The 27,044-nt window shown below is 51.0% G+C and overlaps 1 protein-coding gene across 3 annotated transcripts; it reads left to right on the top strand.

Moving 5' to 3' along the window:
* Nucleotides 1-1,054: 1,054 nt before the first annotated feature.
* Nucleotides 1,055-26,828, top strand: ENDOV (endonuclease V). Of its 3 annotated transcripts, none has more exons than XM_032976097.2 (8): nt 1,055-2,026; nt 6,767-6,982; nt 15,716-15,850; nt 17,143-17,182; nt 18,728-18,840; nt 20,005-20,073; nt 20,508-20,636; nt 22,202-26,828. In XM_032976097.2, exons 1-8 carry the CDS (start codon nt 2,018-2,020, stop codon nt 22,328-22,330), a joined length of 840 nt encoding a protein of 279 aa, XP_032831988.2. In that variant the 5' UTR covers nt 1,055-2,017; the 3' UTR covers nt 22,331-26,828. The 3 variants fall into 3 exon arrangements, with proteins under 3 accessions (XP_032831988.2, XP_075909010.1, XP_032831986.2); XM_076052895.1 differs by having other exon boundaries at nt 1,055-2,088; nt 6,805-6,982; XM_032976095.2 differs by having other exon boundaries at nt 1,059-2,026; nt 6,805-6,982.
* Nucleotides 26,829-27,044: the final 216 nt, after the last annotated feature.

The following is a 27,044-nucleotide window of genomic DNA, read 5'->3' as shown; positions in this document are numbered from 1 at the left end:
AGCGTCTCCACACTCAGCGTCTCCACACACAGCGTCTCTACACACAGCATCTCTACACACAGCGTCTCTACACACAGCATCTCTACACTCAGCGTCTCTACACACAGCGTCTCTACACACAGCGTCTCTACACACTCAGCGTCTCCACACTCAGCGTCTCCACACTCAGCGTCTCTACACACAGCGTCTCCGCACTCAGCGTCTCCACACTCAGCGACTCCACACTCAGCGTCTCCTCACTCAGCGACTCCGCACACAGCAGTTCCGTACTCGGCGACTCTGCATCTCCACCGCTGCCCTCACCTACGCTCCCCTGAGACCCTCTCACCCGTCTGTCCCGGGCGGGGGGTTCAGCAAACACCCGCCCGGCGACGGAGTGAGGGTTGAGGTCCCGTTGACGGCTGGAGCGGCAGCGGCGAGATGTCTTCGCTCTTCGTCCCCGGCAACAACAACAACTCCGCTTAGGCACACTCCCCTCATATATGCCTCCTCATTCCGAGTCCTCACGTGCTGCTCCTCAAGCCGCCGCCAGGCCCACGCCACTCGCCCCACGAATATCTTCTCATCACCCCCCCACCCACCTCCCGTCTCCTAGGCGCCGACAACCGCGGGCCACAGCCTCGCGCCTGTTAGAGGTCGGCTGCACCCGCTTCTCCCCTTAATCACTGGCGGTTGGTCCGGGAGAACCTCGTGGTGGTGCAGCAATGCGCAGCAGTTGCACCGCTTTTAACTTTACACACCGCGCATTTGTCCCCTCTGCAGTAGTGTGGATAATAACGGTCAGTGCTATGCTTATGTGTAGTATGGATTATAACGGTCAGTGCTATGCTTATGTGTAGTATGGATTATAGCGGTCAGTGCTGTGCTTATGTGTAGTATGGATTATAATCGCTGGAATGCTATACTTATGTGTAGTGTGAATTATGATTGCTGGAATGCTATCCTTATGTGTAGTGTGGATTATAATCGCTGGAATGATATGCTTGTGTAGTGTGGATTATGATCGCTGGATTGCTATGCTTATGTGAAGTGTGGATTATAATAGCTGGAATTCTATGCTTATGTGTAGTGTGAATTATAATCGCTGGAATGATATGCTTGTGTAGTGTGGATTATGATCGCTGGAATGCTATGCTTATGTGTAGTGTGGATTATGATAGCTGGAATGCTATGCTCATGTGTAGTGTGGATTATGATAGCTGGAATGCTGTGCTTATGTGTAGTGTGGATTATGATCACTGGAATGCTATGCTTATGTGTAGTGTGGATTATAATCGCTGGAATGCTGTGCTTATGTGTAGTGTGGTCTTATAATCGCTGGAATGCTATGCTTATGCGTAGTGTGGATTATGATCACTGGTATGCTATGCTTATGTGTAGTGTGCATTATGATCGCCGGAATGCTATGCTAATGTGTAGTGTGGAATATGATCGCTGGAATGCTATGCTTATGTGTAGTGTGGATTATAATCACTGGAATGCTATGCTTACGTGTAGTGTGGATTATAATCGCTGGAATGCTATGCTTATGTGTAGTGTGGATTATAATCGCTGGAATTATATGCTTATGTGTGTTATTAATTATTACCGTCAGAATGCAATGCGTATGTGAAATATGGATTATAAGTTATGCTTATGCGTTGTATGGATTATGAGTTCAATGCGTATGTGTAGTATGGATTATGAGTTCAATGCGTATGTGTAGTATAGATTATGAGTTCAATGCGTATGTGTAGTATGGATTATGAGTTCCATGCGTATGTGTAGTATGTATTATGAGTTCCATGCGTATGTGTAGTATGGATTATGAGTACAATGCGTATGTGTAGTATGGATTATGAGTTCAATGCGTATGTGTAGTATGGATTATGAGTTCAACGCGTATGTGTAGTATGGATTATGAGTACAATGCGTATGTGTAGTATGGATTATGAGTTAAACGCGAGCGGCGCCGCGAGTCGAGGGGGGCCATGGACGAGGTGCGAGGGGGGGGCGGAGAGGAGAAACTGAGGGCAGAATGGGAGAGGTGACAACACCAACAGCGACATCGTCACACAAACCTCCTCCTCCTCCTCATCATCACGTCGTGTACAGTAACACACGTGCACAGTAACACACCTGTACACCAATACACCTGTACAGTAACACACCTGTACACCAATACAGCTGTACATCAATACACCTGTACAGTAACACACCTGTACACCAATACAGCTGTACAGTAACACACGTGTACAGTAACACGTGTACAGTAACACACCTGTACACCAATACAGCTGTACAGTAACACACGTGTACAGTAACACGTGCACAGTAACACCTGTACACCAATACAGCTGTACAGTAACACACGTGTACAGTAACACGTGTACAGTAACACACCTGTACACCAATACAGCTGTACAGTAACACACGTGTACAGTAACACGTGCACAGTAACACCTGTACACCAATACAGCTGTACAGTAACACACGTGTACAGTAACACGTGTACAGTAACACACCTGTACACCAATACAGCTGTACAGTAACGCACGTGTACAGTAACACGTGTACAGTAACACCTGTACACCAATACAGCTGTACAATAACACACGTCTACAGTAACACGTGCACAGTAACACCTGTACACCAATACAGCTGTACAGTAACGCACGTGTACAGTAACACGTGTACAGTAACACACCTGTACACCAATACAGCTGTACAGTAACGCACGTGTACAGTAACACGTGTACAGTAACACCTGTACACCAATACAGCTGTACAGTAACACACGTGTACAGTAAGACACGTGTACAGTAAGACACGTGTACAGTAAGCCGCTGTACAGTAGCACGCCTGTACAATAACACGTGTACAGTAACGCGTGTACAGTAACACCTGTGCACCAATACAGCTGTACAGTAACACGTGTACAGTAACACACCTGTACAGTAACACACGTGTACACCAATACAGCTGTACAGTAACACACGTGTACAGTAACACACCTGTACACCAATACAGCTGTACAGTAACACCTGTACACCAATACAGATGTACAGTAACACGTGTACAGTAACACACCTGGCCAGTAACACACGTGTACAGTAACACACGTGTACAGTAACACACCTGTACAGTAACACACCTGTACAGTAACACACCTGTACACCAATACAGCTGTACAGTAACACACGTGTACAGTAACACACCTGTACACCAATACAGCTGTACAGTAACACGTGTACAGTAACACCTGTACACCAATACAGCTGTACAGTAACACACGTGTACAGTAACATCTGTACACCAATACAGCTGTACAGTAACACGTGTACAGTAACACCTGTACACCAATGCAGCTGTACAGTAACACACGTGTACAGTAACACCTGTACACCAATACAGCTGTACAGTAACACAAGTGTACAGTAACACACCTGTACACCAATACAGCTGTACAGTAACACGTGTACAGTAACACACCTGTACACCAATACAGCTGTACATTAACACACGTGTACAGTAACACACCTGTACACCAATACAGCTGTACAGTAACACACGTGTACAGTAACACACCTGGACACCAATACAGCTGTACAGTAACACACGTGTACAGTAACACACCTGTACACCAATACACGTGTACAGTAACACGTGTACAGTAACACACCTCTACACCAATACACCTGTACAGTAACACACGAGTACAGTAACACACGTGTACAGTAACACCTGTACACCAATACAGCTGTACAGTAACACCTGTACAGTAATACACGTGCACAGTAACACACCTGTACACCAATACAGCTGTACAGTAACACGTATACAGTAACACACGTGTACAGTAACACCTGCACACCAATACAGCTGTACAATAACACGTGTACAGTATCACACGTGTATAGTAACACACGTGTACAGTAACACCTGTACACAAATACAGCTGTACAGTAACACACGTGTACAGTAAGACACGTGTAGAGTCACACGTGTACAGTCACACACGTGTACAGTAACACACCTGTACACCAATACAGCTGTACAGTAACACACCTGTACACCAATACAGCTGTACAGTAGCACGCGTGTACAGTAACACACCTGTACACCAATACAGCTGTACAGTAGCACACGTGTACAGTAACACACCTGTACACCAATACAGCTGTGCAGTGACACACGTGTACAGTAACACACCTGTACACCAATACAGCTGTACAGTAACACACGTGTACAGTAAGACACGTGTAGAGTAACACACATGTACACCAATACAGCTGTACAGTAACACGTGTACAGTAACACACGTGTACACCAATACAGCTGTACAGTAACACACGTGTACAGTAACACACCTGTACACCAATACAGCTGTACAGTAACACGTGTACAGTAACACACGTGTACAGTAACACCTGTACACCAATACAGCTGTACAGTAACACGTGTACAGTAACACACCTGTACACCAATACAGCTGTACAGTAACACGCGTGTACAGTAACACCTGTACACCAATACAGCTGTACAGTAACACACGTGTACAGTAACACACGTGTACAGTAACACACCTGTACACCAATACAGCTGTACAGTAACGTGTACAGTAACACACGTGTACAGTAACACACCTGTACACCAATACAGCTGTACAGTAACACACCTGTACAGTAACACACGTGTACAGTAACACCTGTACACCAATACAGCTGTACAGTAACACGTGTACAGTAACACACGTGTACACCAATACAGCTGTACAGTAACACGTGTACAGTAACACTCGTGTACAGTAACACGGTCATTTCCTCCCTTCTCTTCGCTTGCGAAACGTGGACCCCCCTAATGGAACATCTTCGCCAGTTAGAAACATTTAGGCTGGTCTGCCTACGATCCATCCTGGGTTTAACCAGGCTGGATTGTGTGAGGAGCTCAAAAGTCCATGAAAGATCTGGGCAAGGTCCCATCGGTGAGCTCCTCCGGCAGACAAGGCTGCGTTGGCTGGGTCATGTAGCCCGCATGCCCAGCCACCGCATGCCTAAACAGCTTTTGTTCGGCCAGATCGAGGGGGCTAAACGGGCGCGGCACGGGATAGAGAAGAGATGGAGTGATGTGGTACAGGAGGACGTGGAGCTGAGTGGACTTGCCAATGACTGGTACCTGCGGTGTCAAGATCGGCCTCTGTGGAGGAGGCTCGTGAAGGACGCTACTGGGCAGTTGGAGGCAGTTGCCCTCCAACAACAACGGAGGGTGGAGGAGCGACGCTCACAACAACGAGCGGAACGCCGGGTGGCTAAAGCACAGCAGGTTGGCACAGTAGGGGGCACAGGTGGTGCATCAGCCAGTCGTCTCAGTCATCTCAGTCAGTCGACCCGTGGCACCTGGGTCTGCCCCGTGACCTGCCAGCGGGCGTTCGACACTTCACGTGGCCTCAAGGTGCACATGGCCTGGCACAAGTGTCTCGGTGACGTCACCGCCACTTTGTGGCGAATGGCGGTTGTTGTTGTTGATGATGGTGGTGATGATGGTGGTGATGGTAATGGTGCTTGACGCGGTTTCGTATCTCAGTTGGCAACATTCGACGGCGAGAATTCTTCTCCAAGCTCACCGGTGAATGAGGCCTAGCGAGAGATAATTTACATCTCGACTCAAAGCTTTCGTGGCTGCAGGAATCCAAACCCTTTGGTTGTTTCGGTAAAGTTACTTAGTAAAATAAAATCACGACGTTTCGATTTCAACACAAGCAATCGTCCCACCTGATTGTGGCCGCTTGTGCTGCACCCGAAACGTCGTGATTTATTTTATTTCCTACCCACGTGACTTCACGGAAAGAGCCAGCAAGTATCGATCGATAATTAGTGATCGCTTCAACCATAGACACGTGAAAAGACCGAGGCTTACAATTTAAAACTCTACTACCGACACAATATACACACACACACAGAGACGTAAAATATAACAACTTTAATATTTGAATTCAGCGCATCAAAATCCATAATGAACAGCACATTTCATCTCTGAAGCAGACGACGTCTCACACATTGTAGACGCTTTGTTATCAGAGTGTTTTTAGTTTACATGTTAAACCACAAGAACCGTGTGGGGTTTGGGGGCCGTCCATAAATGACGTCACGCACTTAGGGGGGCGGGGTGGGAGGGGTCAGACATTTGTAACGATGTGTGACGAGGTGGGGGAGGGGGGTGTTTGAGAAATGTGACGTCACATCAAAACGCGCAACTTTAAATACATATAGACAACACGTTCTGCTGAATTAAATAGACTTTTTAATGAATGTTTTCTCCTACAACATCAGAGTGCAGCGCCACATTAAATACGCACTACAATGTGACAATAGTTGAAAGCGATTTGAAGCGTGTTTTATTTTCAAAATGGAAATATGGTTTTGGGGGTGGCGGTGGGGGGGCTGCAGAGCTTTGTGACGTCATATTTGAGGGGTGGGGGGGGTCTGACTTTTTGTGACGCCGCGTGACAAGGGGGGGTAGGGGGGGGTCAAAAATCGTCCAAAATCGCGTGACCTCATTTATGGACGGCCCCTTAGAGCAGACAAGATTCCTTGAAAAAGGATTCTGTTTGGCGTTTTCACATTTTACCACCTCCCGTTTCATTGCCAAAAGGTGTAAAAACCTCTTGCTACGCTTAGAATCGCCGCATCGTTGATGGCTCGCAGCGGCACGCGACAGTGAAACTTGTTTTGGCCTTGTCGGGTGGTGGAGGGTTTTAACAGCGGATCGTCGTCCCTTGGCGCGTGAGGTCGTTGCAGGATCCGCGTGCTCCTTTCCCGTTGCTAGGGAGCAGGAGGAGCTGCGTGGCTCCCTGCTGGAGACGGACACGGAGAGCTGGGCGCAGGGAGGAGGCCTCGCCACGTCCGGGCTGCGTCTCCTTGGAGGCTGCGATGTCTCCTACCTCGCGGCTAAACCGGACGTCGCCTGCGCAACCCTGGCGGTGCTCAGCTTCCCAGAGCTCGAGGTGAGGGTGGGTGGGTGGGTGAGTTGAGTGTTTGGATTAGTGAGTGGGTGAGTAGAGTGTTTGGGTTAGTGAGTGGGTGAGTGAGTGGGTGAGTTGAGTGTTTGGGTTAGTGAATGGGTGAGTGAGTGGGTGAGTTGAGTGTTTGGGTTAGTGAATGGGTTAGTGAGTGAGTGAGTTGAGTGTTTGGGTTAGTGAGTGTGTGAGTTGAGTGTTTGGGTTAGTGAATGGGTAAGTGAGTGGGTGAGTTGAGTGTTTGGGTTAGTGAATGGGTTAGTGAGTGGGTGAGTTGAGTGTTTGCGTTAGTGAATGGGTTAGTGAGTGGGTGAGTTGAGTGTTTGGGTTAGTGAATGGGTTAGTGAGTGGGTGAGTTGAGTGTTTGGGTTAGTGAATGGGTGAGTGAATGGGTGAGTTGAGTGTTTGGGTTAGTGAATGGGTGAGTGAGTGAGTGAGTTGAGTGTTTGGGTTAGTGAATGGGTTAGTGAGTGGGTGAGTAAAGTGTTTGGGTTAGTGAATGGGTGAGTGGGTGATTTGAGTGTTTGGGTTAGTGAATGGGTTAGTGAGTAAGTTGAGTGTTTGGGTTAGTGAATGGGTGAGTGAGTGGGTGAGTTGAGTGTTTGGGTTAGTGTGTGGGTGAGTTGAGTGTTTGGGTTAGTGAATGGGTGAGTGAGTGGGTGAGTTGAGTGTTTGGGTTAGTGAATGGGTGAGTGAGTGAGTTGAGTGTTTGGGTTAGTGAATGGGTTAGTGAGTGGGTGAGTTGAGTGTTTGGGTTAGTGAATGGGTTAGTGAGTGAGTTGAGTGCGTTAGTGAATGGGTTAGTGAGTGGGTGCGTTGAGTGTTTGGGTTAGTGAGTGGATGAGTGAGTGGGTGAGTTGAGTGTTTGGGTTAGTGAATGGGTTAGTGAGTGGGTGAGTTGAGTGTTTGGGTTAGTGAATGGGTTAGTGAGTGAGATGAGTGTTTGGGTTAGTGAATGGGTAAGTGAGTGGGTGGGTGAGTGGGTGGATGCGTGAGTGGGTGAGTGGATGGGTGTGTAAGTAGGTGAGTGAGTGGATGGGTGAGTGGGCGAGTGGATGGGTGAGTGGGTAGGTGAGTGGATGGGTGTGTAAGTGGGTGAGTGAGTGGATGGGTGAGTGGGTGAGTGGACGCGTGAGTGGGTGAGTTGAGTGTTTGGGTTAGTGAATGGGTTAGTGAGTGGGTGAGTTGAGTGTTTGGGTTAGTGAGTGGGTTAGTGAGTGGGTGAGTTGAGTGTTTGGGTTAGTGAATGGGTTAGTGAGTGAGTTGAGTGTTTGGGTTAGTGAATGGGTTAGTGAGTGAGTTGAGTGTTTGGGTTAGTGAATGGGTTAGTGAGTGGGTGAGTTGAGTGTTTGGGTTAGTGAATGGGTGAGTGAGTGGGTGAGTTGAGTGTTTGGGTTAGTGAATGGGTGGGTGAGTGAGTGAGTTGAGTGTTTGGGTTAGTGAGTGAGTTAGTGAGTGGGTGAGTTGATTGTTTGGGTTAGTGAATGGGTGAGTGGGTGAGTTGAGTGTTTGGGTTAGTGAATGGGTTAGTGAGTGGGTGAGTTGAGTGTTTGGGTTAGTGAATGGGTGAGTGAGTGGGTGAGTTCAGTGTTTGGGTTAGTGTGTGGGTGAGTTGAGTGTTTGGGTTAGTGAATGGGTGAGTGAGTGGGTGAGTTGAGTGTTTGGGTTAGTGAATGGGTGAGTGAGTGAGTTGAGTGTTTGGGTTAGTGAATGGGTTAGTGAGTGGGTGAGTTGAGTGTTTGGGTTAGTGAATGGGTTAGTGAGTGGGTGAGTTGAGTGTTTGGGTTAGTGAATGGGTTAGTGAGTGGGTGAGTTGAGTGTTTAGGTTAGTGAATGGGGTAGTGAGTGAGTTGAGTGCGTTAGTGAATGGGTTAGTGAGTGGGTGCGTTGAGTGTTTGGGTTAGTGAGTGGATGAGTGAGTGGGTGAGTTGAGTGTTTGGGTTAGTGAATGGGTTAGTGAGTGAGTGAGTTGAGTGTTTGGGTTAGTGAATGGGTTAGTGAGTGAGATGAGTGTTTGGGTTAGTGAATGGGTAAGTGAGTGGGTGGGTGAGTGGGTGGATGCGTGAGTGGGTGAGTGGATGGGTGTGTAAGTAGGTGAGTGAGTGGATGGGTGAGTGGGCGAGTGGATGGGTGAGTGGGTAGGTGAGTGGATGGGTGTGTAAGTGGGTGAGTGAGTGGATGGGTGAGTGGGTGAGTGGACGCGTGAGTGGGTGAGTTGAGTGTTTGGGTTAGTGAATGGGTTAGTGAGTGGGTGAGTTGAGTGTTTGGGTTAGTGAGTGGGTTAGTGAGTGGGTGAGTTGAGTGTTTGGGTTAGTGAATGGGTTAGTGAGTGAGTTGAGTGTTTGGGTTAGTGAATGGGTTAGTGAGTGAGTTGAGTGTTTGGGTTAGTGAATGGGTTAGTGAGTGGGTGAGTTGAGTGTTTGGGTTAGTGAATGGGTGAGTGAGTGGGTGAGTTGAGTGTTTGGGTTAGTGAATGGGTGGGTGAGTGAGTGAGTTGAGTGTTTGGGTTAGTGAGTGAGTTAGTGAGTGGGTGAGTTGATTGTTTGGGTTAGTGAATGGGTGAGTGGGTGAGTTGAGTGTTTGGGTTAGTGAATGGGTTAGTGAGTGGGTGAGTTGAGTGTTTGGGTTAGTGAATGGGTTAGTGAGTGAGTTGAGTGTTTGGGTTAGTGAATGGGTTAGTGAGTGAGTTGAGTGTTTGGGTTAGTGAATGGGTTAGTGAGTGAGTTGAGTGTTTGGGTTAGTGAATGGGTTAGTGAGTGGGTGAGTTGAGTGTTTGGGTTAGTGAATGGGTGAGTGAGTGGGTGAGTTGAGTGTTTGGGTTAGTGAATGGGTGGGTGAGTGAGTGAGTTGAGTGTTTGGGTTAGTGAGTGAGTTAGTGAGTGGGTGAGTTGATTGTTTGGGTTAGTGAATGGGTGAGTGGGTGAGTTGAGTGTTTGGGTTAGTGAATGGGTTAGTGAGTGGGTGAGTTGAGTGTTTGGGTTAGTGAATGGGTGAGTGAGTGGGTGAGTTCAGTGTTTGGGTTAGTGAATGGGTGGGTGGGTGAGTTGAGTGTTTGGGTTAGTGAATGGGTGAGTGGGTGAGTGAGTGGGTGGATGCGTGGGTGGGTGAGTGGATGGGTGTGTAAGTGGGTGAGTGGATGGGTGAGTGGGTGAGTGGACGGGTGAGTGGATGGGTGTGTAAGTGGGTGAGTGAGTGGATGGGTGAGTGGGTGAGTGGACGCGTGAGTGGGTGGGTTAGTGCGTGGATACGTGAGTGGGTGAGTGGATGTGTGTGTAAGTGGGTGAGTGGATGGGTGAGGGGATGTGTGAGTAGGTGAGTGGATGCGTGCGTAAGTGGGTGAGTGAGTGGATGGGTGTGTAAGTGGGTGAGTGAGTGGATGGGTGAGTGGATGTGTGAGTAGGTTAGTGGATGGGTGTGTAAGTGGGTGAGTGGATGGGTAAGTGGGTGAGTGGGTGGGTGCATGGATGGGCGAGTGAAGAGGTGGGTGAGCGGATGCTGTCAGTGGGTGAGTCAATGAGTGGATGTGTGGGTGCGTGAGTGAGTGGCTGGGCTAGTGAGTGGACGAGTGAATGGATGGGTGAGTGGGTGGGCTAGTGAAGAGGTGGTGAGTGGATGTGTGAGTGGGTGAGTGAGTGGCTGGGTGATTGAGTGGACAAGTGAGTGGATGGGTGAGTGGATGAGTGGATGGTTGTGTAAGTGGGTGAGTGAGTGGCTGGGCTAGTGAGTGGACGAGTGAATGGATGGGTGAGTGGGTGGGCTAGTATAGAGATGAGTGAGTGGATGTGTGAGTGGGTGAGTGGATGGTTGTGTAAGTGGGTGAGTGAGTGGCTGGGTGAGTGGCTGGGTGGGTGAGTGGGTGGGCGAGTGGGTGAGTGGATGGTTGTGTAAGTGGGTGAGTGGGTGGGCGAGTGGGTGAGTGGATGGTTGTGTAAGTGGACGGGTGAGTGGCTGGGTGAGTGAGTGAGTGGGCGAGTGGGTGAGTGGTAGCTTAGCCAACTTTTCCACAGACCGAACCGGGTTCATATTTCGCTAACGGCCAATGGTGACAGCACCACGTGAGGGTCTCACAAGTGACAACATCACATCTACCCCTCTGTTTAAGGAACGAAACGGGAAGATGCCTCCACAAATCTCGCTGCTGTCGCCCGACAAAACCCCTTTACTGATTGGCTGTGTGGTCGGGTGGTAGGCGGCGGCTTTAACGACACAACATTTATATTCACGCGACCTCACCCGAACGCACCTCGCTATCGTGGACGTTTCAAGTTGCGTAGCAGGGGGGCTTTTAACCGCCGCAACGTGGCGCTGATGTTCATCCCACGCACATTTGGCGGGGTTTCACGACGCATTGACATTCACGCGATCGAAGCACGAAAAAAAAATAAACGTGTATTATGGATCTTGGTCGCGAAAGCCTCCGACGTGTTAAACTGACGCCAGCGACGATGGTCGTGGGCCTCCTCTAGGCCGACTGAGCCTCGAACGAGTGCCTGGTTAGTAAATGTTGCCACCAAGGAGACTAATGCGACCGGGTATGGGTTCGCTCGATCGGAACCCTTCAGGCCGCCCCGGTTAACACTGCGATGCAAGAGAAAACCAGAATGCACACGCGTCACGTCTGCTTCACTGCAGACGTTGAAGATCCCGTGATGGCATGCGTGTCTGTAGAGAGGGGGGAGAAAGTGGTCTTTGTCTTGTTGTCTGTGTGTGTGTGTCACTGTGTGTGTAACTGTGTGTGTGTGTCACTGTAGTCCGGCAAAACAACCCCCTACCTCCTCGCGGTGCCGGACGGGCAACTCTGTCGTGGACAGTGCTGTGGGGGGAGGGCCAATTCCGATTGGCTCCTTCCCTCATGGTGCATGTGACCACCGCAGGGGCTAAACGGGGGCTCTGGATGGGTGCGAGAGGCTGGTAACCCCTCCATCTTCAAAAAATTACCACGAAACTACGACTTAAATATTTAACTAATAAGCTTGTGCCGGAGGCCCCGGGGAGATAGGCGTCTATGACGTCTCCTGGCCAAACCCCAATTGGCGGAGCCAGGAGATTGAATCTCTACCCTCGGGGCTCCTCCAGAAACAACGAAAAGCCACTTCGTTTGGCCAGGTCGAATGTTCGAACGCTCACTGCGGAGGAGAGGCTGCCACTCCTCTGTCGGGAGCTGGACCGGTACCGCCTGGATCTCTGTGGCATTCAGGAGGTCCAGTGGACCGGTTCTGGCTCCTGCCACCATGAGGGGTGGACAGCCCTCTACTCGGGGCAGCAGACTGTCAAACAACAGGGTGTGGCTCTTCTTTTGAACAAAAGAATGAGGGGGGCGTGGGAGTGTGGTGGTGAGGTGTGGGAAGCTGTAAGCCCCAGGCTACTTTGGGCTCGCCTTCCCATCAATCGGAGGCGAGGATTGGTGGTCGTGGTTACTTATGCCCCCACCGAAGATGAACATCCGTGGAGGGATGCAGGCAAAGCCAATGAGTCAGATGCCTTCTATGACCTCCTGTCACAGGTGCTGGCTAAAGTGGCCCCTCGGGATAGAGTCATCTTGTTGGGTGACTTCAATGCCTGAGTTGGTCATGATGCTGGCACCTGGTCTGGAGTGATTGGAGGGCATGGGCCGGATCAGCTCAATAACAACGGTCGCAGGCTGCTAGATTTTTGTGCAGCCCATGGGCTTGTAATTACCAACATGCTGTTCCGGCATCGGCGCATCCACACAACAATATGGATGCATGCCGGGTCCAAGCAAGAACATCTGCTGGACTACATAGTGACGGACCAGCGGATGCGAGCCCATGTCCTTGACACCAGGACCTACCGTGGAGCTGATCTGCCCTCTGACCATCGACTTGTCATCTGTAAGATGCGCCTGCCATTCTTCCGCTCTGGTGGTGGGTGTACACCCAGGACCACATTCCAACCAAAAGTGGCCTGGTCTCAGTTATCTGATGAAAGTTGCAAGCGAGAATTGTATCATTGCCTGCGGCTGGGGTTGGCATCATCCCCCACTCTTCCTGATGTCGAGGGTAAATGGGCGAGGTTTAGGACTGTGACTCATGCAGCTGCAATGGCTGCTTTGGGTACGCGGTCCAGACCTCCCCAGAGACCCTGGCAGACAGAGGAGGTGTTCAGGATGGTTGAGAAAAAGCGACAGGCCCACTGTCATCGGCTACAGAATCCCACATCAGAGAATGAGGAGGCTTACCGCAGCCTTCGCTCGGAGGTTGGGAGAGCCGTGAGGCACTGCAAGGATGGGTGGTGGTTGCGGGTTGCTGAGGAGATGGAGTCTGCCTCAGTGGCCCGCGATCACAAATCTCTATTTAACTTCATCAAAAAAGTAACCTGCAGCGCCACACTTTTTACCATCATTAGGGAAAAAACGGTGATCCAATCTCCGACCCCGAGGAACAGGTTTTCAGATTTGCTGAGCATTTCTGTGAGGTTCTGGGGGAGGGAAAATCCCGCAACCAGGAAAACATCGTGGCACAAAGTGAGGATGACCCTGCTGAGGCTGCGGTGCCTCAAATATTGGAAGAAGTCACCCCCTGTGAGTGGCTGGCTGAAGTGTCATCTGTTGAGGAAGTACTGAAGGTGATCCGGAGTCTGTGACCAGGAAAGGCAGCGGGCAGAGATGATCTCCCAAGCAAAATGCTGAGGGAGGGTGGCGTTTGTGCACAGACTGCCCTATATGACATCATAACAACAGTCTGGACCACTGGACGGGTTTCGCAGGATTGGGAGGATGCCCTGGTGGTCCCCCTCTTTAAGAAGGGGGACCGCACAGACTGTAACAACTACAGGGGCATCTCACTCCTCAGTGTGCCGGGAAAGGTCCTGGCAAGGATTATTCAACATCGCCTTGCCAGGCACGCCGAGGAGAGGCTTGCGGAGCCCCAATGCAGTTTCAGGAAAGGGCGGTCCTGCACAGATGCCATATTTTCTGTCCGACTGCTACAGCAGAGGTGTAGGGAATTCCAGCAAGACCTACATCTCTGCTTTATTGACCTGGTCAAGGCCTATGATACCATCAGTAGGCCTGGGCTCTGGGTTGCTTTTGGCATACCTGACCCTCTGCTCACGATCATTAAGGACCTTCATGATGGTGAGCGGGCCCAGGTAAAACTACGTGGCCAGGAGTCCGAGCCATTCCCTGTACACCTTGGGGTGCGACAGGGATGTCCTCTGGCTCCCACATTATTTAACATCTATTTTGACCACGTAGTTCGTGAAGCCTTCAATAGCTGTACCGGGGGAATCTCCATATGGTACAGATATAATGGGAGGCTGATCGATGCCGCGGTGCGGTCAAGGGATGGCTCCCTATTGCTCAACCACGTTATGTATGCTGATGATTTGGTAATAGCTGCTCATTCAGAGGAGGAGTTGGAGACGCTGCTGCTGAGACTGGAGCGTGCCACTAAGAGTTGGGCCTTACCAGCAGCCCCACCAAAACTAAGCACCTGCCTGGGTATTTTGTACCATCGGACACACCACCCCCACAACTCCCAATCGGTGATGGGGCAGTTGTGGAGAGAGTGGAGAGTTTCCCATACCTGGGCAGTGTGCTTATGACCGGCTCCAGTTTAACAGCAGAGGTCTCACTCCGAATCATTTGAGCGGCAATATCTTTTCATCGGTTGCGTAATGCTGTGTGGAAGCTACCTGGTCTGTCACTCCGCACTAAGCTTCAGGTCTTCTCAGCCACGGTCATTCCCTCCCTTCTCTACGCTTGCGAAACGTGGACCCCTTAATGGAACATCTTCGCCGGTTAGAAACATTTAGGCTGGCCTGCCTATGATCCATCCTGGGTTTAACCAGACTGGATTGTGTGAGGAGCTCACAAATCCTTGAAAGATCTGGGCAAGGTCCCATCGGTGAGCTCCTCCGGCGGGCAAGGCTGCGATGGCTGGGTCATGTAGCCCGCATGCCCAGCCACCGCATGCCGAAACAGCTTTTGTTCGGCCGGATCGAGGGGGCTAAACGGGTGCGGCACGGGCTAGAGAAGAGATGGAGTGATGTGGTACAGGAGGACGTGGAGCTGAGTGGACTTGCCGATGACTGGTACCAGCGGTGTCAAGATCGGCCTCTGTGGAGGAGGCTCGTGAAGGACGCTACTGGGCAGTTGGAGGCAGTCGCCCTCCAACAACAACGGAGGGCGGAGGAGTGACGCTCACAACAACGAGCGGAGCGCCGGGTGGCTAAAGCACAGCAGGTTGGCACAGTAGGGGGCACAAGTGGCGCATCAGCCAGTCATCTCAGTCATCTCAGTCAGTCGACCCGTGGCACCTGGGTCTGCCCCGTGACCTCCTGCCGGCGCGCGTTCGATACTTCACGTGGCATCAAGGTGCACATGGCCTGGCACAAGCGTCATGGTGACGTCACCGCCACTTAGTGGCGAATGGCGGTTGTTGTTGTGTCACTGTGTGTGTCACTGTGTGTCACTGTCACTGTGTGTGACACACAGTAACAAAGACGATTATCTGAACCGGTCAAGGGCATCCCCTAGGTCGACTCAGCCTCAAATGAGTACCTAGCGCGGTGTGTAGTAAACATCGCCACCGGGGAGACAAAGGCTGCCGGGTGTGGTGCTGCCGGCCACCCGTCGCCTCGTGTTACACAGGGCCGACCTTCCCAGGCGTGGCTCCTCGCTAACGGCACTTGCCCCGACAGTCTGCCACAGGCTACCCGGTGGGGGGGGGGGATCTTTATCTTTCTCTCCCTGTGCAGGTGGTGTACGAAGATTCGCGTCTGGTCGACCTCTCCGCTCCGTACGTGCCGGGGTTTCTCGCGGCACGGGAGTCTCGCTTCATCCTCGACGCCGTCCTCCGTCTCCGAGAAACGTGTCCGGAGCTCGAGCCCCAGGTGCCTCTCACGGGGGGGACGGGGGGTGGAGGGGGGTGCGGTCACGCACAGCCCCTGGGGGGGACTTCGCGATGGCTGGGTTGGGCATGCTAAGCCATCACTGCTGAGATCCTGGGTTCAGGGTTCAGGGTGTCAGAGTCTCTGTCTCTCAGGGAGTTCACAATGGTCACGAAAGAGACAGTACCGCTGAGATCCTGGGTTTAAGGTTCAGGGTGTCAGTGTCTCTGTCTCTCAGTGAGTTCACAATGACCACGGGAGAGACAGTGCCGCTGAGATCCTGGGTTTAGGGTTCAGGGTGTCAGAGTCTCTGTCTCTCAGGGAGTTCACAATGGCCACGGGAGAGACAGTGCCGCTGAGATCCTGGGTTCAGGGTTCAAGCCCTGGGTCCCTGTCTCTGTCAGTGGGATTCACAATGACCTTGTCAAGTTCATTATGGCTGTGCTAGCCAATAAGCATTTTGCCCGACAGCCTGTTAAAGGCTATAGAGGGCATCTTTGTGTGTGTGTGTGTATATACGTCTTAATGTGTGTGTTTGTGTCTCAGATACTGGAGGAAGTAGTCACCCACTGTGAGTAGCTGGCTGAAGTGCCATCTTTTGAGGAAGTACGGAAGGCGATCCAGAGTCTGAGACCAGGAAAAGCGCAGGGCAGAGATGATCTCCCAATCAAAATGCTGAGAAATCCATCCTGGGTTTAACCAGACTGGAATGTGTGAGGAGATCACAAATCCAGTCTGAGCTCCTACGGCAGGCAAGGCTGTGTTGGATGGGCCATGTAGCCCGCATGCCCAGTCACCGCATGCCTAAACAGCTTTTGTTCGGCCGGATAGAGGGGGCTAAACGGGCGCGTCACGGGCTAGAGAAGAGATGGAGTGATGTGGTACAGGAGGACGTGGAGCTGAGTGGACTTGCCGATGACCGGTACCAGCGGTGTCAAGATTGGCCTCTGTGGAGGAGGCTCGTGAACGACGCTACTGGGCAGTTGGAGGTAGTCGCCCTCCAACAACAACGGAGGGCGGAGGAGCGACGCTCACAACAACGAGCGGAGCGCCGGGCGGCTAAAGCACAGCAAGTTGGCACAGTAGGGGGCACAGGTGGTTCATCAGCCAGTCGTCTCAGTCATCTCAGTCAGTCGACCCGTGGCACCTGGGTCTGCCCCGTGACCTCTTGCCAGCGGGCGTTCGACACTTCATGTGGCCTCAAGGTGCACATGGCCTGGCACAAGCGCCGTGGTGACATCACCGCCACTTAGTGACGGATGGCGGCTGTTGTTGTTTGCGTGTCTGTGTTGCAGGTGATGATGGTTGATGGTAATGGCATCTTACATTACAAGGGTGAGTTACCTCCTCTCTTACCACCCCTGTCCACCACACAGAATGGTGTGTTGGTGTGTGTGTGTCACCTGGTGTTGTTTAAACAGTGGTGGTGCAGCGGTCAGCTCGCTGCGCTCACGGCCAACACCGGTGACGATTCTCTGAACCGGTCCCGGGCCTCCCCCTATGTCGACTCGGCCTCAAATGGGTACCTGGTGTAGCGGTGTGTAGTTAACATCGCCACTGGGGACACAAAGGCGGCCGGGCGTGGTGCTGGCCACCCACCCCCTCGTGTGCCGTTCCGGCCTTCATAGGTGCTCGCTAACAGCACTTGCTCCAACATGGGCCAGCCCCAGCAACATGGGTTGCTGGGGCTGGCCACATCACCGCTTCATGGTGGCGACGATGATTGATTGATGATTGATTGATGATTGATTGATGATTGATTGATGATGATGCTCGAGGGGGCTCGTGAAGGACGCTGCCGCTGGGCAGTTGGAGGCAGTCGCCCTCCGACAACAACGGAGGGCTGAGGAGCGACGCTCACAACAACGAGCGGAGCGCCGGGCGGCTAAAATGCAGCGAGTAGCCACAGTAGTGGGTGCAGGTGGTGCAGGTGGTGCATCTGCCAGTCATCTCAGTCAGTCGACCCATGGGACCTGCTGAGTCTGTCCCGTGACCTCCTGTCAGCAGCGAGCCTTCCACACTTCACGTGGCCTCAACGCGCACCTGGCCTGGCACAGGCGGCGTGGTGACGTCACCGTCACTTAGTGGCGAATGGCGGCTGTTGGTGTTGATGTTGATGATGGTGGCGAACATCTCTCTCTGTCTGTCTCTCTCTGGCTTGTGGCAAGCACGTGGGAATCACGCGTCGAAGCTTTTTTAAGCCTGTGAGCCGTGCGACGGCTTTGGGAGTTTCGCCGCTGGTACCGCTCGGTCCGCCGGAGAGCGGCGCTGTTGGTATCATCGTCTGGTCCGGGGTGGCCGCAGTCACGCCGTGGGCTGTCTTCAGTTCCCGCGCTCGTGGAGGGAGGAGTGGGCCCAGCAGGGACCCCAGCTGCTCTCCTCAAGCGGCTGATGGAGCCGCCCCAAGTTTTTCTTGGCAGGCCAAAAGGCGTGCGGAGCAAAATGGTGGAGGTCGTCGGTGACGCTTTAACTTGGAACCTCCACGGACCTTTAGCGGTGTTCGCCAGCGGTCTCCAGTGGTCTCCAGCGGTCTCCGCTTGATCGCCCCCTTCCAGAGTCACCCGATTGTCTCGCGCTGAGCACAGATTGGTTTTTCCGGGATTTGGGATGGGTTCGTGGAAGGTCGAGCGGCTGACTCCGACAGCGAAGATGACGACGATGATGACCATGACGACGATGATGACTATGATGACGAGGACGACGATGACGAGGACGATGACGAGGTCGATGACGACGATGACGACGATAACGACGATGACGATGACGACCATGATGACGATGACGACCATGACGACGACGAAGATGACGACGACGATGATGACGACGACGATGATGACGATGATGACGACGATGATGACGACGATGATGCTGGTGCGGTAGGATTTGGCCTGGCGTGCCACCTGGGCGTGCTGGCTGCCCTGCCCTGTGTCGGAGTGGCCAAGGACCTGCTGCAGGTGGACGGGCTGCAGAAGGACGGCGCGCACCGACACAAGGTGGTGACCACTGCCATCAACTCGCTTTTGTTTTGTTTGCTTGCCAGCTCAGGGCCCACCGAGCTCCTCCCTTGGCTCGTTTGTTTTGTAGAAGCGACCACCTGGCCATCACAGGCGATTGCTCAGCGGAGTGGCTTACCACCCCCACCGCCGTCATCGTCGTCATCGTCGTCGTCGTCGTGATCATCGTCGTCATCGTCGTCGTCGTCGTCGTGATCATCGTCATCATCGTCGTCATCATCATCATCATCATCGTCGTCATCATCGTCGTCGTGATCATCGTCATCATCGTCGTCGTCGTCATTGTCATCGTCGTCGTCGTCATTGTCGCCGTCGTCATCATCATTGTTGTCATCATCATCGTCGTTGTCGTCATCATCGTCGTCGCGTGGGAATTTATAGCAGCAGCCAAATACTCTAAACCAGCGGTGGCCAACCGGCGTCTGTAGTGTATAGTAGTGTAGTGTATAGTAGTGTATAGTGTAGTGTGTAGTGTAGTGTATAGTGTAGTGTATAGTGTGCAGTGTAATGTATAGTGTGTAGTGCAGTGTGTAGTGTAGTGTATAGTGTATATAGTGTAGTGTAAAGTGTAGTGTAGTGTATATAGTGTAGTGTAAAGTGTAGTGTATAGTGTAGTTTTTAGTGTAGTGTAGTGTGTAGTGTAGTGTATAGTAGTGTAGTGTATAGTGTAGTTTACTAGTTCAGCACACACCGGTTGTGTGTTGGAGAGTAAACCCACTACAACATTTACAATTATAGTGTAGTGTATAGTGTAGTGTATAGTGTAGTGTAGTGTGTAGTGTATAGTGTAGTGTATAGTGTAGTGTATAACGTAGTATATAGTGTAGTATACTAGTACAGCGCACACAGATTGCGTGTTGGAGAGTTGGTATACGGTGTTTTTTTCAGGAATATTTAGCTGTTTTTTTTCATGGATTTTCTGTTTTGCACAGTCATACATAGTCACTTTAAGATGTTTTTCTTGTTCGTCTTTTTTTGTTTGTTGTAGTTGCACCCGATTCAAGAGCCGAATGGCTCACAGGGCTCTACCAAAATAAATAAACTGAAAACTGAAACTGGTGCAAGTGCTGTCATGAAGGGTACGCAATGTGAAACGGCAAACGTGTGAATGTGTCTAACACTGTGTTTTATTTTATTTTTCAGATCAAGGCTTTGAATGGAAAAGGAGACACATTCCCACTCGTCGGGAATTCTGGGAAGATTCTGGGAATGGTAACAACCGCCTCACTCCCTCGAGTGGGACGCTGAACCCGCCCCAAGTGCGGAGCCCGGGTTCAACGCCTGGGTCTGGGTGTCTCTGTCTCTCAAAGGGTTCATTATGGCCATGTCGGAGACACTGAGCCAGCTCCATTGAGACCTGGGTTCAAGCCCTGGGTCTGGGTGTCTCTGTCTATTGGGGGTGGGGGGGGTTAAATGGCTTTGTCAGCAACACCGAGTCGACACTTGTGTGTGTGTGTGTGTATACAATGTGTGTCTACGTGTGCATTTCACGTGGCCTCAAAGTGCACCGAGCCTGAAACAAGCGCCGTGTTGATGTCATCGTCACCTGGTGCTGAACGGATGTTGTTGTGTCTCTGCGTTAATGTCCGTCCCTCTTTATCTGTGATCTGTGTCGGTGGCGGCACCGCGTGCCGCTGTGTGTCCAGGCTGTGCGTTCCTCGTCTCTCTGCTCGAACCCTGTCTACGTGTCGGTGGGACACCGCGTGTCCCTGGACACGGCTGTGAGGCTGACACTGTCCTGCTCCAAATTCCGCGTACCGGAACCAATCCGCCAGGTGATGAACAACATCGCCGCCACCGTCGTCACGGTCATTAACAACGCTAACGTCGCCGCCGCCGCCATCGTCACCGCCGTCATCGCTCACGCAATCATCCGCACCAGCATTGCTGACATCACCATCAGCATTGCTTCCGGGAGCACGGTTCCCGTGAACTTCGCTCACCGATTCCTCCAACTCGTGTCGAGGGCTGGCGGGTGCCTACTGCCTCGTCCGTCCCACACCGCAGGTCACAACGACGCACGAGGCATCAACAACCGCCAATCGCCACTCGGCGGCGGTAATGTCACCGCGGCGCTCGTACCGGGCTAGGTACACCTTGAGGCCGCGTGAAGTGTCGAAGGCTTGCTGGCAGGAGGACGCGGGGACAGACCCGGGTGCCGTGGGCCGACCGACCGAGACGGCCGCCGGATGCACCGCCTTGCGCGCCCCACCGTGCCACCGAGCGTTTTATCCGCCCGGCGCTCCGCTCGTCGTTGCGAGCGTCGCTCCTCTGCCCTTTGCCGGTTGCTGGAGGTGCGACTGCCTCCGGCTGCCCGGTAGCGGCGTCTTTCACGAGCCTTCTCCCGCATAGGCCGATCTCGACACCGCCGGTACCGGCCGTCGGCAAGTCCACTCGGCTCCAAGCGCTCGTTAGTGGGCACGTTTTAAGGCTGACGCGGCGCACGAGGGGGTGGGTGGCCGGCACCAATTCGTGTGTCTCCCCGGTGACGACGTTTACGCACGGACGATCTCGACACCGCCGATATCACTCGTCTTGTTGTGGCTTGGCTCTCCAACACACCGGTGTGCTGTACTAGTTTACTACACTACACTATACACTACACTACTATACACTACACTACACTACTATACACTACTCTCTACACTACACTATACACTACACTGTACACTACACTATACACTACACTATACACAACTATACACTACACTATACGCTCCACTATACACACTACACTACTATACACTACACTATGCACTCCACTATACACACTACACTATACAATTCACTATACACTACACTATGCACTACTATACACTACGCTATACACTACACTATACACTACTATACACTACACTATAAACTACACTATACAATACACTACTATACACTACACTACTATACACTACACTATACACTACACTACTATACACTACACTATACACTACACTACTATACACTACACTACTATACACTACACAATACACTACACTATACACTACACTATACACTACTATACACTACTATGCACTACACTATACACTAGTGCTGTACTAGTGACGAATTGGCCACGTTCTGTTTACGTGACAGCCCTTACGTTGGCTGTGTCGGCTAGTGGCGGGTTTAAACGACACGACATTTATATATTTACTCGATCTAACCCAAAAAAAAAACCCTCTTATGGACCACTCATCTTGCGCGTCGAATCGGCTCCGTATCTCTGCGTACGGCATCGGTCCATCTCTCCCTTTTGACCCCCGCTATCCGGCCGCTCGTCGCGAAAGCAGTGCAGGAGCCCTCGCCCGCTTGATATTTTAAACCCCCGTCCTGTCGCCCGCAGGCAGACATCCGCTCCCGGGAATTCCTGCGTGAGAAATTCCCCATTCCGCAACCGCGGCTTCCACGAGGGTCGAACGGAGAACAAGAAGAAGAGGAACAGGGGGAGGAGGAGGAGGAGAAGAATAGTTAGGAATTCCGCGGAAAGTCGCCCACCGCTCCGTGGCTCTGCAACGACCTCGACTTCCTCGGAGATGCGGGAAAGCGCTTTAGCGTGCGGGCGAGGGTTGGGGCCGGCCCCGTACCCTCGCCTGCGTGCGTTTACGTGCCTTGCCCCCCCCCCCCCCCCCCCGTTGGCGAGACGCCTTCGCCACGCGGCCTGTTTTGTCTCCCGCTCAACTTTGCCGTCGCCATCATTAGACCTCCTTTGCCAGTACCAAAATGTAATAATAGAAAGGAGGTCTAATGATGTAGATGCTCACCCCGAGCCCTCATTACTTTGATAGTGCATTCCCTTTGAGCTGTGTGACGCCTTCTGGTCGAGCACCAATTGGGTCGTCCCTTGGTGTGGACCAATCAGTTTCAAGGACAATGCAGCATATATTATCATAGTATGTTTTTTGTTTGCATTTTGACTGCAGGTATTGTGGTTAATGCAGACATGGATCCTTGTAAAAAAGGTTTCAGTTTTTTTGCCAGATAAAAAGGGGAAAAACCCGATTATTTGCCGTCGCCCTTCGTCGCTCCGCGCAACCTCCCTCATGGGAGACGACGTCGTCCCGTCGCGTGACGTCATCGCGCGGTGGCACGACGTCATCGCGCGGCGGCGGCGACGTCGCACAGTGACGTCATCGCCGGTCGAAGGTGATTGAGCTGAACAGTGAGCGGCGAGATTCGAGGCGATCGACGTTCGTTGCTCTGGAGGCAGCGGAGGGGCCCCCGCTCCTCGGCGAGGCCTTGCAGGACGTGCAGGATGCACCCCTTCCCCCCCCATGGCTACGACATCAACGTGCCTCGTTTAATATTCCGAGATTCAGATTTGAGATTCCGGGGACCCCCACCCTGCAGCTTGCAAGACGCCTCGGGAACGGGAGAAGGTTCCCATGAAATCGGTCGCCTTGTTCGTCGCTTCCGCGCGGTGCCAACGGATGCGATGGCTCTCGCAAGGACCTGGTACCGTGTATATTTATATTTATCGACTTGGGGTACGGGCAGTCCCGCCAGGTTAGGGGGCAGGGTGTTGAGTTTTCCCGAGAGCGATCCGCAACCCCAATTCGTCGCGCGTCGGAAAACAACCGAACAATTTCCCCCCCCCCCCACCCCCCCTCACTTCAACGATAAAATTCCATCATTAGACCTCCTTTGCCAGTACTAAAATATAATAATAGGGCTTTTCCCCTTTTTGCTGGCAACAAAACTGAAATCCATTTTACGAGGAATCACGCGTGCACTTTGACCACAATACTTGTGGTCAAATTGCACGCGTGATTCCTCGTAAATGCACGCGTGAATCACGCGTGCACTTTGACCACAATACTTGTGGTCAAATTGCACGCGTGATTCCTCGTAAATGCACGCGTGATTCCTCGTAAATGCACGCGTGATTCCTCGTAGATGCACGCGTGATTCCTCGTAAATGCATTCGTGATTCCTCGTAGATGCACGCGTGATTCCTCGGAAAAAGGATTTCAGTTTTGTTGCCAGAAGCAAGGGTAAAATCCCTATCATTAGATAAAATCCCACGGCCGGAGCCTCCCCCGCGCGATCACTCCGGTTCGATTCCCCTCGGCGCGGTCGTCGTCGCAGTCAACGTTCTCGCTGCACGTGTCCTCGTGTCGCCGTGCCGCACGCTCTGTAGCCTCCGTCGATTGTTTATCGCTTCGGCGGACGATCCGCCCCGACCGCTTCACGCCGACGCACGGACGGGGACGCGTGCCGCAGGCTGCATCCAATCGTTTTCATGAACGCCACGAGACGTTTGAATGTTTGCTGTGAGCACGAAGCAGTCGCTCCCGAGCGTTCGTTTACCGCGCATTTAGGCGAGGCCTGTTGCTTCTCCAGTCGCCATTGGTTGAGGCCGTGAGCGATCGGAGTGTAACTGCGTTAAATAAAGTACGTGGAGCAAAACTACCCGTGAAATAAACTTAAAATGAAGAAAACTAATGATAGAAACATGGGGGGGGGGGGAGGGGGAAAAAGATAGTTTTTAGCATAGAAAACAAGCAATTAGGTAATGCTGCAACAGGGTTGAGATTTACGTAACGCTACGAAACAATTCCACCTGAAACCCGGGCTTCAGTGAAAAGCAGCGTCATGGTGGAGCGAGGCGTAAGTCGGCGGATCCGCGAGATCCACCCCACAGCCTTAGGGGCCGTCCATAAATTGACGTCAGGGGTCAGACATTTGTGACGATGTGTGACGAGGGGGGGGGGTGGTTTGAGAAATGTGACGTCACGTAAAAATGCGCAACTTTAAATAAATATAGACAACACGTTCTACTTAATTAATTAGACTTTTTAATGAATGTTTTCTCCTACAACATCAGAGTGCAGCGCCACATTAAATACGCACTACAATGACAATAGGTTAAAGCGATTTGAAGCGTGTTTTATTTTTTGGGAGGGGGGGGGCAGAGCTTTGTGACGTCATATCCGAGGGTGGGGGTCTGACTTTTTGTAACGCCGTGTGATGAGTGGGGGGGGGGTCAAAAAACGTCCAAAATCGCGTGACGTCATTTATGGACGGCCCCTAAAGGTCGGGTTTTCCGCAAGCCTGGGGGGACTTTACTGGAATGCGAATTGAAAATAATGTTGCACGATAAAGTCACGTAGAATGAGAATAAAATAATAAATTGATAAAATAAAACAACACAATAATATTCTCACGACGTTTCGGCCACAACACAAGCGGCGTTCATCAGGTGAAGGGACGAGACTGTCTGGTAGGACAGCGCTGGAGTGAAAGAGCCACGTTCAGATCACGACCTTTAAGCTGTGTGAGAGGAAACAAAGCGCCTTGACAAAGGAATTAGCATATAATTTAGCATTGAAATGGCTGAGTGATTAGCTTGTGACTGGTCACACAAATAGTTATGTTAAAACATACACATCCGCAGAGGCACCCCTTGACAAAGGAATTACCATAGAATTTAGCATTGAAATAGCTAAGTTAAAGCATACACATCCACAGAGGCACCCCTTGACAAAGGAATTAGCATAGAATTAAGCATTGAATAGCTGAGTGATTAGCTTGTAACTGGTCACAGAAATAGCTACGTTAAAGTCAGAGCATACACATTCACCGAGGCACTTAGTACAAATCAAACAGGAGAATTTAGCATTGAAATAACTAGGCGACTTTAGCATTGAAATACTGAGTGATTAGCTAGAATATTATTGTGTTATTTTATTTTATCAATTTATTATTTTATTCTCATTCTGCGTGACTTTACCGAAAGAACCAAAGAAGATGAATCATTGCAGTCACGAAAGCTTTAAATCGAAATGTTGCACGAATTCTAATGTCGTGGGATTTGAACGCAGGAGGGTGGCTTGACACGCATCTAAACTACTCGCTACACTATACGGCTTGGGGGGATTCAACAAAAATTGCTCTCTGGGGCATTCGAACATTTTTTTCCCCATGCCACATTGCTGTGTGAAGTGTATTCATATTTATATTTTTGGTTCTTTCGGTAAAGTCACGTAGAAGGGAAACAATAAAATAATAAAAATATAAAACAATAAGATTCTCACAACGTTTCGACTGCAACACAAGCAATCATCATCAGGTGTGAAAACCACAGCAAGACAATTTGAAAAAAGTGGCGGTTATTTTTAACGTTTGCACCACGGAGAGCGATTTGGCAGTTTGTTCAGATGGACGAGTCCATCTATGTTCAGAAAAGAGGAGGGGGGAGACGAAAAATAATGGATGCGGTCTGAAAGCCACCTTAAGCGTGATCAATCAATTAAGTCACGAAATGGTTTATCAAATCCTTCCAATGATTGCTTAGCCAGAATCCATCTTCTCGGTTGAAATTGTCTCTGTGTTTGTATATGTGGATAGCCTCATGAACGAATCTCTCATGGTAGCCAGATGGCTTGCAAAGAACATCTGTCTTGGAGAAGTCAATGTTATGTGAGCCTACTGAATTATAACGGTGATCTGCCACGGCCGAGGTGTTGGTCGTACCGTGTTTTAGGTCTGCTTTGTGTTCACGAATGCGGTCTGAGACATGTCGTTTGGTTTCTTCAATGTAACTACTACCACAGAGGCAACTTAGTTTGTAGACGCCAGGGTACTGTATGTCCGGAATCACATCTTTTACAGACGGAACTAGATCACGGATTTTATGTAATGTGTTGAATCGGACCTGGATCTTGTGTTTATTCAAGATTTTGGAGATCTTTTTTGTGATCCCCGCAATGTAGGGTAAAGTGATGGTTTTGAAAGTCTCCTCAAGAAGGTCCTTCTTCATGGTTGGAGTGATAGCTTTGCGGATTGTGTAGTCGGAGTAACCATTAGCCTTAAGAGCTTGGTATACGTGCTTGAGTTCACTGGCTATGTGTTCCTGGTCAGATATGCATTGGGCTCTATGGTGCAGAGTCTTGATGAGGGAATTCTTCTGGGATGGATGGTGGTGGGAATCCGGTATTCATATTTATCAAATAAAATAACATTTTTAACCATTTCGTTTTTATAAAAGTGAGATTGCTTTCACTTGAAAACAATATATACACACACACGCACACAGGAGTATTTATTAGAATGATAAAAATTTATTAAATGAAAACGAGTGCCTGAATTTTAACCTTTTGGCGACTTGCAATCCTCACGCCCCAGAGAAGCGACGACGCTGTCATGTGATGATGACACGTGGCCTCCTCTCGTTCACTGCTGGGTCT

Source organism: Petromyzon marinus, chromosome 58 (assembly GCF_048934315.1).
Source record: "Petromyzon marinus isolate PM22_M1 ecotype Great Lakes invasive population chromosome 58, UKy_Petmar_22M1.pri1.0, whole genome shotgun sequence".
In the NCBI taxonomy this organism is placed as follows: domain Eukaryota; kingdom Metazoa; phylum Chordata; class Hyperoartia; order Petromyzontiformes; family Petromyzontidae; genus Petromyzon; species Petromyzon marinus.
The sequence above is the reverse complement of the archived record's forward strand: the minus strand, read 5'-3'. Positions and strand labels throughout refer to the sequence as shown.

Excerpts from the sequence above, each read along its gene's own strand:
- ENDOV (XM_076052895.1), top strand. The coding sequence starts at position 2,018 with ATGGGAGAGGTGACAACACCAACAGCGACATCGTCACACAAACCTCCT. Across the intron at positions 15,851-17,142 it reads GTCCGGAGCTCGAGCCCCAG|GTGATGATGGTTGATGGTAA; the intron begins GTGCCTCTCACG and ends TCTGTGTTGCAG. Across the intron at positions 20,074-20,507 it reads CTGGGAAGATTCTGGGAATG|GCTGTGCGTTCCTCGTCTCT; the intron begins GTAACAACCGCC and ends CTGTGTGTCCAG.